Below are 13619 nucleotides of genomic sequence, written 5' to 3' on the forward strand. Positions count from 1 at the left end.
TGACCTTGTTCTGCTGGTCTATACAGTGTATGTTTATGGCTCTCTGTATCCTGGGACTCAGCAAAGTGTTCTCGGCAAGTATAGGCCCCTTATGGCTTTTGACAATTGTTCTCATTGAGAAGTACAGAAGCCTCAAGTCCCATACCACCAGGTTCAGGAATAGCTACTTTCCAGCACCTATCAGGTTTTTGAACCAACCCACACAACTGTAACCTAACTGCAACAATGGAACACTACAGTCCACTCCTTCCACTACAATGGCTTTGGGGTTTTTTTCTAATTATGTTTTTACACCAATGTCTTTCTCGTTTCTCCTTTTATTCAGAATTGTAGGTGTATTTATTTGTGTTTTGTTTGAGTTTGTGCCTGTGATGCTGATGTCAGCTAGATATTTTCACTTATCCTTGTGCCTAGGTATACTGGTGAATATGACAATAAACTTGAACTTGGACAATCAAGCAGTGACAGAAAGGGCTTTGCTGCACCCTAAAGCTGTGTGTGATTTTTAAATATATATTTTTTTATAACCTCTGACACTCAGTGACATTTAAAGAATATAATTTATTATTTACTCCAACTTCAAATGATTTTTAAATACTGGAAATAAGCTGCCAGTTCAGTGGTGCATACAGATTCAATTGGAATTTTCAAAAGGAAGCTAGATTACAATCTGCCAGGGAAGGATTTGCAGGGCTATAAGGGGAGGATTGGGGTGCCTGATCATCTGCATTGTTCTTACAATGAGTGGATACAGATTTGACAGGGCGATTACCCTCCACCCATGCTCCAACCACTCCATGATTACAAAATAAACCTAACTGTAAAAATGCTTAAAACAGAAACAACTAAGAATATTGAAGTGAAAGAATCAACAAAGTAACTACCCCATTTGCCTTCTAAATCTAGACAATCCACATTGAAATCAGAGGAATATCTGATCCAGTGCCAGATGTGCCCTGGCACTGGCTGCAAGGTTCTGTTCTGCTATTGGGACTCAGTGGGGACTCAATTGGTGGAATGAGCTGAAAGTTTCTATCTTCTAAACATTTTAATCTCAGTACCTTTTCTTAGCAAGTCCACGGCATCAACATCTAACAGTGCAGACTCAGATGTTGGGAATCTAGTTCAGTTACAGCAGCCAAAAATTGGTGCTTCCAACAATAACTGTTGGCAACAGCCACAGGAAGATCTGGCCCATAATATAGACATGTCTGACATATAACTTACTTGAAGGACATAAAATACTTAATGACATATATAACCCGAGTAAAGATAAAAGGGATCTTGAATTCATTATTGTAATTGAAGTGGGGACCATTTATTGCAACTACAAAGTAACTTGCCTCCTTCTCCCCCCAATAAACGTGCGCACACAAAACAGCACTTTCAGTCCAGCTCAGTTCCTACATTTAAAAACAACCCAGTGTAAATATGGGCATGTAAAATGAATGTGATCTAAATGGTTCCTTAATCGTATTCCAGTGAAAAGTACACAGCTGAATCAGATTAAAGGCATCATATGGTTTCAGATATATATACTCCCCATGTTCGTTTCCCACTCTAGACCATGGGCCGAGGTGTTTTTTCGTTTCATTTCGTGACCCAAACCACGTATCTACCTGTATTTATAATATATAGTGTAAAAACATTATAGAAATCATACCTGAAACTCGTCAAGAACAAAACCTGCACATTTTTAAAATATGATAAAAACCTCCAATTTTCTGAGTAGTAATTGTCCAATCAAAACACGTTTGACATTGAGCTGGACGCCAATTGACCAATCACGCGCTTTGTTTTATGGTAGCTTGGCAGCGAGCACTCTGTGATCATGGCTGCCTCCTAATAACATCACAACAATAGCAAGGTTTTGAAGGAAGAAAGGTAATGTAACCTCTTGCTGATAATTTTGTTTTACAACTGATTTTTTTTTGTAAAGTTATGACGTTGTGAACTGTGAAATAAAAATGAGAAATAAAAATGTAGAGCTAGGGTTAGGGTAAGGGTCAGAGTTAGGGATAGGGTCAGGGTTAGGTATCCTAGGCCCACGGGCCAGATCCTTCCCGTAACTCGAAAACATCCAACCCGCAGGCGTTTTTACTTCTGAGGACATCCGTGACGGAGCTGGCGCTATGGGGGTGCTGAAGGCGGCCCTGGGCCGAGCTGGTGTTGCAGAGAGCAAGGAGGCAGACTGATGGAGACGGCGCTATTGGAGTGCTGAAGGCGGCCCGGGCGGTGTGCAGGGCAGTGCTGCTCCCCACCATGTTGTTATTCGGTGTAATAATGGCGTCGGGTGGGCTGCTGCTGATGGCTACAGAAGGCCATGCTGGCCGAGGTGAGCGCGCTGAGCGGCCACCGTTACGGAGCCCGCAGCCAGTCCCAAAGCAGCTCCAGCTCCAGCCGTGGGCAGCTCCGGAAGGGGGGGGGTGAGAGTTAGCTTTAGGCATTTTCCTCTCAGTGGAAGATGCCTTAGCCTTCCCCCAGCCTGGCATTGTCCCAGTCCCACTATGGCCGTGACCCCCACTCTGCAAACTGGCAGTCAGTAGGGTTCAGTAAACTGGGGAACCCACAGGATCTGCCCTCACCCATTAATAAGGCGGGTTCAGGAGCCAGTGAAACCCGGGACCTCTTCGGAAGTCCCATAGTCAATGTTCCCATATACAGCTATATATTATTGAGCACAAGAGGGCGCTGTTACTTCTTCTAATTAGCTTAATAAGTGTGCAAATATTTGCACTGACGAGTTATTAATTCCTTATCAATTATGTTTTATCTAAATCTGCGCCAAATTTCAGGTAGATACCAGACATGGGTCACGGAAGTTAAAATCTAGAGCCCTTTTGGCACCTCGGCCCACAGCCTACTCCTACCGGTCCCACCCAGGGTCTCTCTCCCTTTGTTCACCATTTCCATCCCTTTGCCACCTTGATACCCTTCCCATGATCACTACCTCCCCTCCTTCCCCACCACCCTCCAGCCTACCAATTTCTCATTAATTATTCAGCAGAACCCAATAAGTACTTGGATTCGCATTTTCTTGACCAAAATGGATATGAAAATATGTAAGATAGAACTGCAGATGCTGGTTTACACCAAAGACAGACACAACATGCTAGAGTAACTCAGCAGATCAGGCAGCATGTCTGGAGAAATGCAAAAGGTGAAGTTTCGAGACCCTTCATCAGACTCCTGGATATGAAAATATGATGCATTGCACTCATCATCTGTTTTCACCCAGCATCCCATTAATCACCTTCCACTTTCTTTCATTTTATTTCTGACCTTTCCCAACTTGCCTCTTTTACTTACTTTATTTTGTGCTTGCTCATTCACCTCCTTCAGGACTTTAATTCATGCCATTCTTTGACCCAATTTAAGTAGCCCTTAATGTTACCACCTTCATTCCAATGTTTAAGAAGGAACTGCAGATGCTGGAAAAATCGAAGGTAGATAAAAATGCTGGAGAAACTCAGCGGGTGAGGCAGTTATTTTTTTTTTTAGTTTGCTTTAATTTGTTAGTTGATTGTTAGTTGACTGCCATAATTTCTGAAATGGTCTTAAAGTAACTTAACTTTTATAAAGCAGTAATAAGTGATTTTTGTCCAAACAATTGGAACTTGTATAAAATGTTTGCATTATTAGGAGGGCTGCCAACTCTCACGCATTGAGCGTGAGCCTCACACATTTCACAAAATTCTCACGCTCTCACGCTGATCATAAATTTCTCACACTCAAAAATATGCAGGTGCTGGTCCGTCTGTCCACACCCCATGGAATTTTAACCCCGGCCCGGAGCCAGGAGCGGGGGCGTCGGTTCCGCATCTGGAGCTCGACCCCTGGGTCACTGACCCTCACCTCCCCCTGACCCCAGCTGGACAAGGAGCACCTGGGCCGGCCCGCATTCCCGGGAGGGGGGTGGAGGGAAATGCTCCCCGGGCATTGCCAAGTCTCCGATCACTCCGGATGTTGTCTCCGCTTCACTGACACACACTCACACACACACTGGCACACACAAGGTTTAAAGGGATATAGGCCATATGCAGATAAATGTGAGGTTATCCACTTTGGTAGCAAAACCAGGAAGGCAGATTACCATCTATATGGCGTCAAGTTGGGAAAAGGGGAAGTACAACGGGATCTGGAGGTCCTTGTACATCAGTCTATGAAAGTAAGCATGCAGGTACAGCAAGCAGTGAAGAAAGCGAATGGCATGTTGGCCTTTATAACAAGAGGAATGGAATATAGGAGCAAAGAGGTCCTTCTGCAGTTGTACAGAGCCCTAGTGAGACCACACCTGGAGTATTGTGTGCATTATTGGTCTCATAATTTGAGGAAGGACATTCTTGCTATTGAGGGAGTGCAGCGTAGGTTTACAAGGTTAATTCCCGGGATGGCGGGACTGTCATATGCTGAGAGAATGGAGCAGCTGGGCTTGTACACTCTGGAGTTTAGAAGGATGAGAGGGTATCTCATTGAAACATATAAGATTGTTAAGGGTATGGACATGCTAGAGGCAGGAAACATGTTCCCGATGTTCGGGGAGTCCAGAACCAGGGGCCACAGTTTAGGAATAAGGAGTAAGCCATTTAGAATGGAGACGAGGAAACACTTTTTCTCACAGAGAGTGGTGAGTCTGTGGAATTCTCTGCGGGTTCTCTGGATGCTTTCAAGAGAGAGCTAGATAGGGCTCTTAAAAATAGCGGAGTCAGGGATATGGGGAGAAGACAGGAATGGGGTACTGATTGGGGATGATCAGCCATGATCACATTAAATGGCGGTGCTGGTTCGAAGGGCCAAATGGCCTACTCCTGCACCTATTGTCTAATGAAAGTGACTATGTGGACGTGAAAAACAAAAAAAAAAGTGATCAATATACTGTAGATGCTGGAAATCTGAAACAATCGCGTTCTATCAAATCCAAAATGTTCTGTTAAAGGGTCTCCAACCTGAAACATTAAATGTTTGTGAAAAATAAACGTTCCATCTGTTGCACATGGCTGGGCTTCAGGCTCCAGAATTTGCCTGTTGCACATTATTCCAAGTATATAAAGATTAGTTTTGCTTTAAGTAACTGAGAGGTTGGAACTACTTTATTTACAGATGAATAACTTCACTGCAGAAGAGCTTTAGCTCCAAGGTACATGGTTTTAACATTACTTTCCAGATATTGTGAGCCCTTGAAGATACTTTCATACCAATAAGATTTTGGCAAATACAAGACAAGTTTCAAAACCAAAATGATCTGTTATAATATAAAACTTATGGCTTAGAGTACGCTGCTTGATCTAGTTTTTATTTCCTCCAGCACTATGCATGCAAGATCAATGCTCTGGAACACGAGACGTCAGTGCAATTTTTTTGTTTGTTACACGCAAAAGCAAAATTGCTTTAAGCATCTCCTGTCACAGTCTGTTAGCAGGAATAGTCACTAATAAAGTGCTGCCCTTTGGTCATCTTGACAATGGGCAATGCTATGCCACCTCTTATTAAATGTAATCCATATCAGTGGACCCAAATTTCTTTTAAAATTATCATCTTCTGACTCTGTATAGCAGGATGTCACTTTTATAGTACCACTGAGATATCTGACCTGTCAGTGCAGTTAATTTTCAGCTTAGTCTCAACACCAGGGTTCCTTGGCCTTGGGGTATTTTTTACTGCACTAACAAGATTTATTTTACAGTTATTCAGATCAGCAAGGAGCTGTTATATAGCTGTTGAGACGGAAACCAACTAAGACACACACGTCTTTATTATATAGCAGATTTAAGTATTTGTTTCAAAATTTCCAATTTTATGCTGAAGTTATTTAATTAGGTTTCTGCATCATACAATCAGGATAAGCTTTCATTCCATTTCACCAGGTTTGCCCAAGACAACTTGCTGCCTTCCTATGCCCCAGGGGTAGATGTTACTGACATGGGAAGTATACAAAGGAGTGAAGCAGACATAATAAAACTGAAAATAAATTGCCACTGTTGTTGCCTAAAGGGCAACCTCGATAATTGCTTATTGTCTCTGGATGCAATCATTGATTACCCAAAGCTGTAGTTTAAGTGAATGTGTCGTGCTGGTAAGCATTAAAAAACAATCTCTGAATACACTTTGGTTGGCATTTCTTATAACTAAAAATCCTTTTATATCCTTTAAATATGCTGCATCTTCCTGAGCAGAATAAAAGCTTAGCTATGGAACCTAGCTGAATTGAATCTGGAAAAAGCGTATATACATGCAACCTTGTGCTATTATAGAAAAGCGATGTTACATGTTGTTCCCAATTTCCATGATTTGCAAATTCATAGAAATTACACCATTAGGTGTGATTGTTTTAAAAGAGTGACTAATAAGGAATAATGCAAACTTCAAAAATCCATATGCTCTGCTGGAAGCCCCATTGTAATGAAGGTGCTTCATCTGACCAGCTAAATTTAAGTATTCAACAAAACAAGGCTGGCGTAGGCCATGGAGGCCACATCTTAATAGCATGTTCCGCTCTGGTATATAGTTCAAATATAGTAGTACAATTAACCTCCAGATACATCACCAGAATTTCAAAGGTGCTTTTGATAACTCCTCAATCAGTCATTATTGTCCACCCACTCTCTCACTTACACTGAATGAATTTGAATGCAACCAAGCAGGTGTGGCAGATCCAATTTGCAATCAAGTTCCACAGAAAGGGATATAGCACATCCTTAATGTCAAGAGACTCTCATAGTCCCTTAGCTACCAGTCATTTAATATCACCGATGGCGACACATACTGAAATAGAAGTATAGATCCTGAATGAAAACCAACAAGCAATTTTATTTTAGGTTTCAAAAAACGATCCCATGCAGGGAAATAAATTGGTTGCACTTGATTTCAACTTTGCCTCAATTATTGCTTTGAACCCAGGATTCAAACTTTTCTGATTCTTGCTTTGAAACTGGTGCACAGTTTTGTGCATGTGATAGGAGGCCAACAATCCATAAACGGATAGTTCAAATCTCATCTTGTCAAATTGAGACAATGGGCTGGAACAACATGTTGGAAAAAACTCATTTTCCAAGAAGAGAAATTTGTCCTGCCTTTCTCGAACCATGTCTAATTCCGGTGGTTCTGTGCATGGATGGATGTCTCTTAAATTTTTCAGGTTAAGAGCAACCGTGAATAGACTGAGAGTTCAAATCTCATCTTGGCAAATTGAGAAAGTGGGCTTGAACAACGTGGTGGAAAAAACTCATTTTCTAGGGAGATAAATTTGTCCTGCCTTTCTCGAACCATGGCTAATTCCGGTGGCTCTGTGCATGGATGGATGTCTCTTAAATTTTTCAGGCTAACTGCAACCGTGAAATAAATGCTACCTTTCTAGTCTCAGTCACATTACTAATTCCTCTTTACCCAGTGAACCTTTAAGAATCCAAAATTGAGTGTTTAAGAAGCATTCTACTAAAAATGTATTTGAATATAATAGTTAACTACGAACCACTTCATAATAAAGCAGGAGTGGCTACAGTTTTGCATAATGTTTGGGGAACTGATGCGCATTTCTTGATCTCTAGTCAAAACAAATTTTTTTTTTTAAATAATCTGAAAGTGAATTATCAAAATGTGTTCTTTGTTAAGTCATAGGAAAAGAATGAAGATATAAACATCTTAACTATTAAGTTAAGATGGTACTTACACATGTCCTGTAGAAATGACTACAGTGAGGCTGTAAGATCTCAATGGATAGACCAAAGCATGACCCAAAACAACTTGAAATTTTGAACTCACACATGGTGATGGCAGTAGGTGGTTCACTTGCATGGTTTGTACCTCAATTGTTTTTTTTTAGAAAATGGGTGCAAATTGCTTCATTGTGGCCCAAATTGCTTGCTATGTCTAAACTCCACTAATGGAGAACACCTACACCTTGCTAAAGTATCTACGTATCTGCTCTTCCAATTCACATTGACTATTGAGAGGCCAATAATATTGTCTCATCAATCAGGGAATGATCTGGCATTGATAGTGATATTTCAGGAATCTGTAGAGTCAGGAGTGGTCCCAGATGATTGGAAAATTGCCAATATCACCCCACTGCACAAAAATGGAGCAAGGCAGAACAGTGGGAACTAGAGAATGGTTTGTCTGACTTCGGTGGTTGGTAAGATTTTAGAGTCCATTATAAAGGATGAGGTTAGGTAGTACTTAGACGTTCACGATAAAACAGGCTGAAGTCCGCATGGCTTTGTGAAGGGGTGGTCTTGCCTGATGGATTTGCTGGAATTCTTTGAAGAAATAAATAGCAGGACAGACAAAAGAGAGTCAGTAGATGTTGTTTACTTAGATTTCCAGAAAGCCTTTGATAAGGTGCCACACATTAGGCTACTTAGGAAGATGAGAGCCCACGGTATCAAAGTGCAGATACTAGCATGGACAGCAGGTTGGCTGGCTGGCAGAAGACAAAGAGTGCCAATAAAAGGGGCTTTTTCTGGTTGGCTGCTACTGACTAGTGGAGTTCCGCACAGGTCGGTGCTGGGGCCGCTATTCTTTACGTTGTATATTAATGATTTGGACGAGTGAATTGAAGGCTTTGTGGCAAAGTTTGCAGATGATACGGAAATAGGTGGAGGGACAGGTAGTGTAGAGAAAGCAGGAACTCTGCAGAAGGTTGGGAGAGTGGGCAGAGAAATGGCAGATGGAATATAGTGTGGCAAAGTGTGTGGTCATGAATTTTGGTAGTAGGAATAAAGGTGTAGACTAAATGGGGTGAGAATCCAGAAATTGGAGGGGCAAAGGGACAGGAGTGCTGGTGCAGGATTTCCAAAAAAGATAATCTTCAAGTCGATTCGGTAGAAAAGAAAGCCGACTCAATGCTAGCATTTATTTCACGAGGGCCTGTATACAAAAACAGGGATGTAATGTTGAGGCTTGATAAGGTGCTGGTAAGGCCGCATTTGAAATATTGTGAGCAATTTTGGACGCCATATCTGAGGAAGGATGTGCTGGCTCTGGAGAGGGTCCAGAGGAGGTTTCCAAGAATGATCCCAGGAATGAGTAGATGAACCCATGATGAGCATCTGTCGGCACTTGGCCTGCATTCGATGGAGCTTAGAATAATGATGGGGGACATTGAAACATACAGAATAGGGAAAGGATAGAGTGGATGTGGAGAGAATGTTTCCACTTGTCGGAGAATCTAGAACTAGTCATAGCCGCAGAATTAAAGGACGTTCTTTTAGGAAGGAGATGAGGGGAAATTCAGGGTGGTGAATCTATGGAATTATTTTCCACAGAAGGCTGTGGAGTCCAAGTCACTGGATATTTTGGGGGCAGACATAGATAGATTCTTGATTAGTGCAGGTGTCAGAGATTATGGAGAGAAAGCAGGAGATTGGGGTTAGGAGGGAGGGATAGATCAGCAATGATTGAATGGCGGCGAAGACTTGATGGGCCGAATGTCCTAATTCTACTCCTATTCCTTATGATGACCTTATGATCCCCCAACAATATCCTCTCTGAACTCTGTAGGTATGTCCTCCCTGATCAAAACGGAAACCCCCAGTCTTCTCTTGCCTGCAACTCTTTCATGCCTGGAGTATCTATACCATGAAATATTGAGCCAGTAGTGCTACCCTTCTGCCCAGAAGCGATCCCAATGATCTAGAAACCTGAAACCCGACCCCTGCACCAACCCCTTAGCCACAGATTAATTTGGCCTATATTTCTATTCGTGCCCTCACTTGCATGTGGCACTGGGAGTAATCCAGATATTACCATCTGCTTTTTAATCTCTTTCCTCACTCCCAATATTCGCACCACAGAACATTATCCATTTTCTTAGGTGTGTTGTTGGCTCCAGTGTGCACAACAGCAACCTCTGGCTTCTCTCCTCCCGCTTGAGACTGTTCTGTAACTGCTCTGTGCTATCCTGCACCAGGAAGGCCACACACCATCCTGGAGTTCTGTTTGCTGACACAGCATCTTCTATCTGTGCCCTGAACTATCAAGTCTCCTATCACAGTAGCCCTGCCAGATTTCATCCTACTCCGCTAGGCCTCAGAGCCTGGCCTGGTGCCAATTTCTTTTCAAATGAAGAGATCAAAGAACATTCACTTCCGACTGTTTAGAAAACCCAAACCCAACACGGCTAGGTCTCCCTTCTATGCACAGTTCTTCCACCTATCTGCCATCATGCCTGCTAATAGAATCACTAAATTTAAGTAATTTTACACTTTTCAAAATAATTTATTGAGTCAACAGATATACTCTTTATAAATTGTGGCACCAAACAATACCTCGAACAATGAGCTCAGCAAAATTCGATACACCGGATCCTCTATCTGACTGGGTCACACAGCGGTACAAATCCCGTTCGTTCGTTTTCACTTCTTTCAATTTAAAGGATGCAGCAAACCGCCTGTGATTTATATTCTTCGTTAGAGCAACTGGGATGTCGTCCCCATTGCGCCTCTGCGGGGGGAAAAAATAAAATTGTTAGTTACCGTTTTAGAACCTGGATCTAAGTAGATGATTAAAATTTAAACACTCAGAAAACTTTTAGTTTTGAAGACATAGTCAGCTACACAAATTGCTTAGATATTTTATATAATAGATATTCCACAACCTAGTGTTTAAACAGGTGTGACAAACCTTCACGGGCACTAATGGAAGTTTGCCACTTTAGGTAACGGCTGACCTAATCTCAGGTATAACGTGAAGAAGCAGCTGGCTCAGAAGTACTCAAGTAGATGTATTCAATGCTATGAAAATTTCAGATCAATACACGGATGTACAACATACCATCCCAGCTCCCTATGAAAATAGTTATCTTTCAGTTCAAAAATTCTGTGTTTAAAGGTTCATCACAATTTTAAACTGTGAACATTTGTACACAAAATGGGGGAAGCAGCGTTCAGACATTTGTGTTAGAAGAGTTGGAAAGGTACCTCAAATTAAGAATAGGCACAGAAATGTAGTTTATTGTTTCATGGCGTTTCAATCATATTTGAGAAAGGAAGAGCGAAATTTATATTATATAATCAAACAATTGGCTTCATGCAGATATATTACTATATGAATAGTCCGATGCATCTGCCACCTTCCCAAACAAATGAAATCTATCACATCAGGCCTCTTTCATGTCACTCAACTCTAGTTAAGTTCCCTTGAATATGCCTCATGCTGATCATGTCTGTAGCAATTTTACAATTGGGAAATAACCTCAACTGCCTTTGACATCACACTTCACAGAATCCTTTGAAACATGACTGACTATTTATGCCCTTAGAACTTGACCAAGAAAACCACCCACTTGCAAGTACTCTGGTGGAATTACAACTCTTGGCCAACGTCTAAGAGTTGTCAAGAGTTGGAAATACTATGCTACAACTGAAATGTGATAGATTTTCACCCAACAGCATTGCCGATAGATATCGTGCAAAGATCAATGATTATCAAGAGGAGAAGCACTACTTTATCCTATATTCTCAACTAAAGGTTAATCTGGTCCAAATTAATTTGTCACAATACCAACATGTGAAATCAGTTAATATTGTTACAGCCAAATGATCAAACTCTTGACCTGCATGACAAAATAATGTGTATACCAAATGGAAATTTTACCAATCCTTTAAAAGGATTTTGCCCTTCATTCTAGCTCCTAGCAAGCCTTGGGCCAGGACGGCCCCGGCAGGTAGTACCGCCTCACCCGCCGCAGACCTACCTTGGAGGACTCGCCTAAAGGCTTGAAAGAGTCTACCCAAAGGCTCTGCTCCAATACATCAAGCGCGTGGGCCTACTGAACTTTAAATAATGGCACCATGTGTAGCAAATGCGAAAATAATGTCACTGTGCAGTTGCATATGTGACAAGTAAAGCACTATTGACTATTGATTAACAGGGACAATTTACAATGTTACCAAGCCAATTAACCAACAAACCTGTACATTTTTGGAGTATGGGAGGAATCCCAGAGCTCCCGGAGGAAACCCTCGCAGGTCACGGGGAGAACAAACAGAACAAACCCCATACAGACAGCACCCGCAGTCAGGATCGAAAGCAGATCTCTGGTGTTGCAAGGCAGCAACTCTACCTCTGCGTCACTGTGCCACCCCTCAGGATCGAAAGCAGATCTCTGGTGTTGCAAGGCAGCAACTCTACCTCTGCGCCACTGTGCCACCCCTCAGTAATTGAGTTTCTGATCAGTCTTATACTACTATTGGGCATCGAATATTCAAAATTCAATTTACTGGCTGGATAACACATGCCAACAGGTAGACTGGTTAGTAATGGAGAGAGAGGATTGCTCGCCTTTTAATATAGGCGCAATCCTTCTCTCCCCAATAATTCTAACTCTCCTTCAGAGGTCACAGTTTAAGGATAAAGGGGAATTATTTTAGGACTGAGATGAGAAAAAACAGAGAGTGGTGAATCTCTGGAATTCTCTGCCACAGAATGTAGTTGAGGCCAGTTCATTGGCTATATTTAAGAGGGAGTTAGATGTGGCCCTTGTGGCTAAAAGGATCAGGGGGTATGGAGAGAAGGCAGGTACAGGATACTGAGTTGGATGATCAGCCATGATCATATTGAATGGCGGTGCAGGCTCAAAGGGCCGAATGGCCTACTCCTGCACCTATTTTCTATGTTTCTATGTTTCTATAATTTCCGCCACCTCCAAAGGGATCCCACCACTCGCCACATTTTCCCATATCCACCCCTTTCAGCCTTCTGCAGAGACCGTTACCTCTGCAACTCCCTGGTCAACTCATCCCTTCCCACCCAAACCACCCCCTCCCCAGGTACCTTCCCCTGCAACTGCAAAATATGCAACACCTATCGCTGTACCTCCTCCCTCGACTCCGTCCAGGGACCCTTTCAGGTTAGACACTTGCACCTCCTCCAACCTTATCTACTGTATCCGTTGTTCAAGATGTGGACTCTTATACATCAGTGAGACCAAACGCAGACTGGGCGATCGGTTCGTGGAACACCTTCGCTCAGCCCACATGAACTTACCTGATCTCCCGGTTACTGGACACTTTAATTCTCCTTCCCATTCCTACACAGACCTTTCTGTCCTCGGTCTCCTCCATTGTCAGAGTGAGGCTAAACGCAAATTGGAGGAACAGCATCTCATATTTCCCTTGGGCATCTTACAGCCCAGTGGTATGAGTATTGATTTATCTCACTCCAGGTAGCCCTGGCATTCCCTCTCTCTCTATCCCTCCCCTCCCCCAACGTCGCACTAGCATCTCATTTTCACCCAACAAACAGCTGTTTCCTTTATCATTGTTACTTTTTTGCATATCTTTCATTCATTGTTCTTTATCTCTCCACATCACCGTCTATATCTCTTGTTTCCCTTATCCCTAACCAGTCTGAAAAAGGGTCTCGACCTGAAACATCACCCATTCCTTCTCCCCAGAGATGCTGCCTGTCCCGCTGAGTTCAGCTTTTTATGTCTATCCTCTTGTACAACATCTCATAATTCTAACTCTGCTTCAGAGAGCATTACATCAAATACATCAGAAAAGGCATATTTTTTAAACAATATGGTCAGCTGCATGAATTGCTGAGATATTCTACATAATGGATATTCCCCCGGCCCAGTGTTTAAACAGCTGTGACAAACGGCATGGTGGTGTAGCAGT

General features: G+C 42.3%; 1 protein-coding gene across 11 annotated transcripts in view; it reads right to left on the bottom strand.

Annotated features, from left to right (window-relative positions):
* ptprk (protein tyrosine phosphatase receptor type K) overlaps positions 1-13619 on the bottom strand; it is a 575861-nt gene that overhangs the window by 319800 nt on the left and 242442 nt on the right. For all 11 annotated transcript variants that reach the window (XM_033021238.1, XM_033021236.1, XM_033021234.1 and 8 more), the window contains exon 6: positions 10266-10440. In XM_033021238.1, coding sequence (XP_032877129.1) covers positions 10266-10440 — 175 coding nt within the window. The remainder of the gene's footprint in view (positions 1-10265; positions 10441-13619) is intronic.

This window comes from Amblyraja radiata, chromosome 5 (genome assembly GCF_010909765.2).
Source record: "Amblyraja radiata isolate CabotCenter1 chromosome 5, sAmbRad1.1.pri, whole genome shotgun sequence".
In the NCBI taxonomy this organism is placed as follows: Eukaryota; Metazoa; Chordata; class Chondrichthyes; order Rajiformes; family Rajidae; genus Amblyraja; species Amblyraja radiata.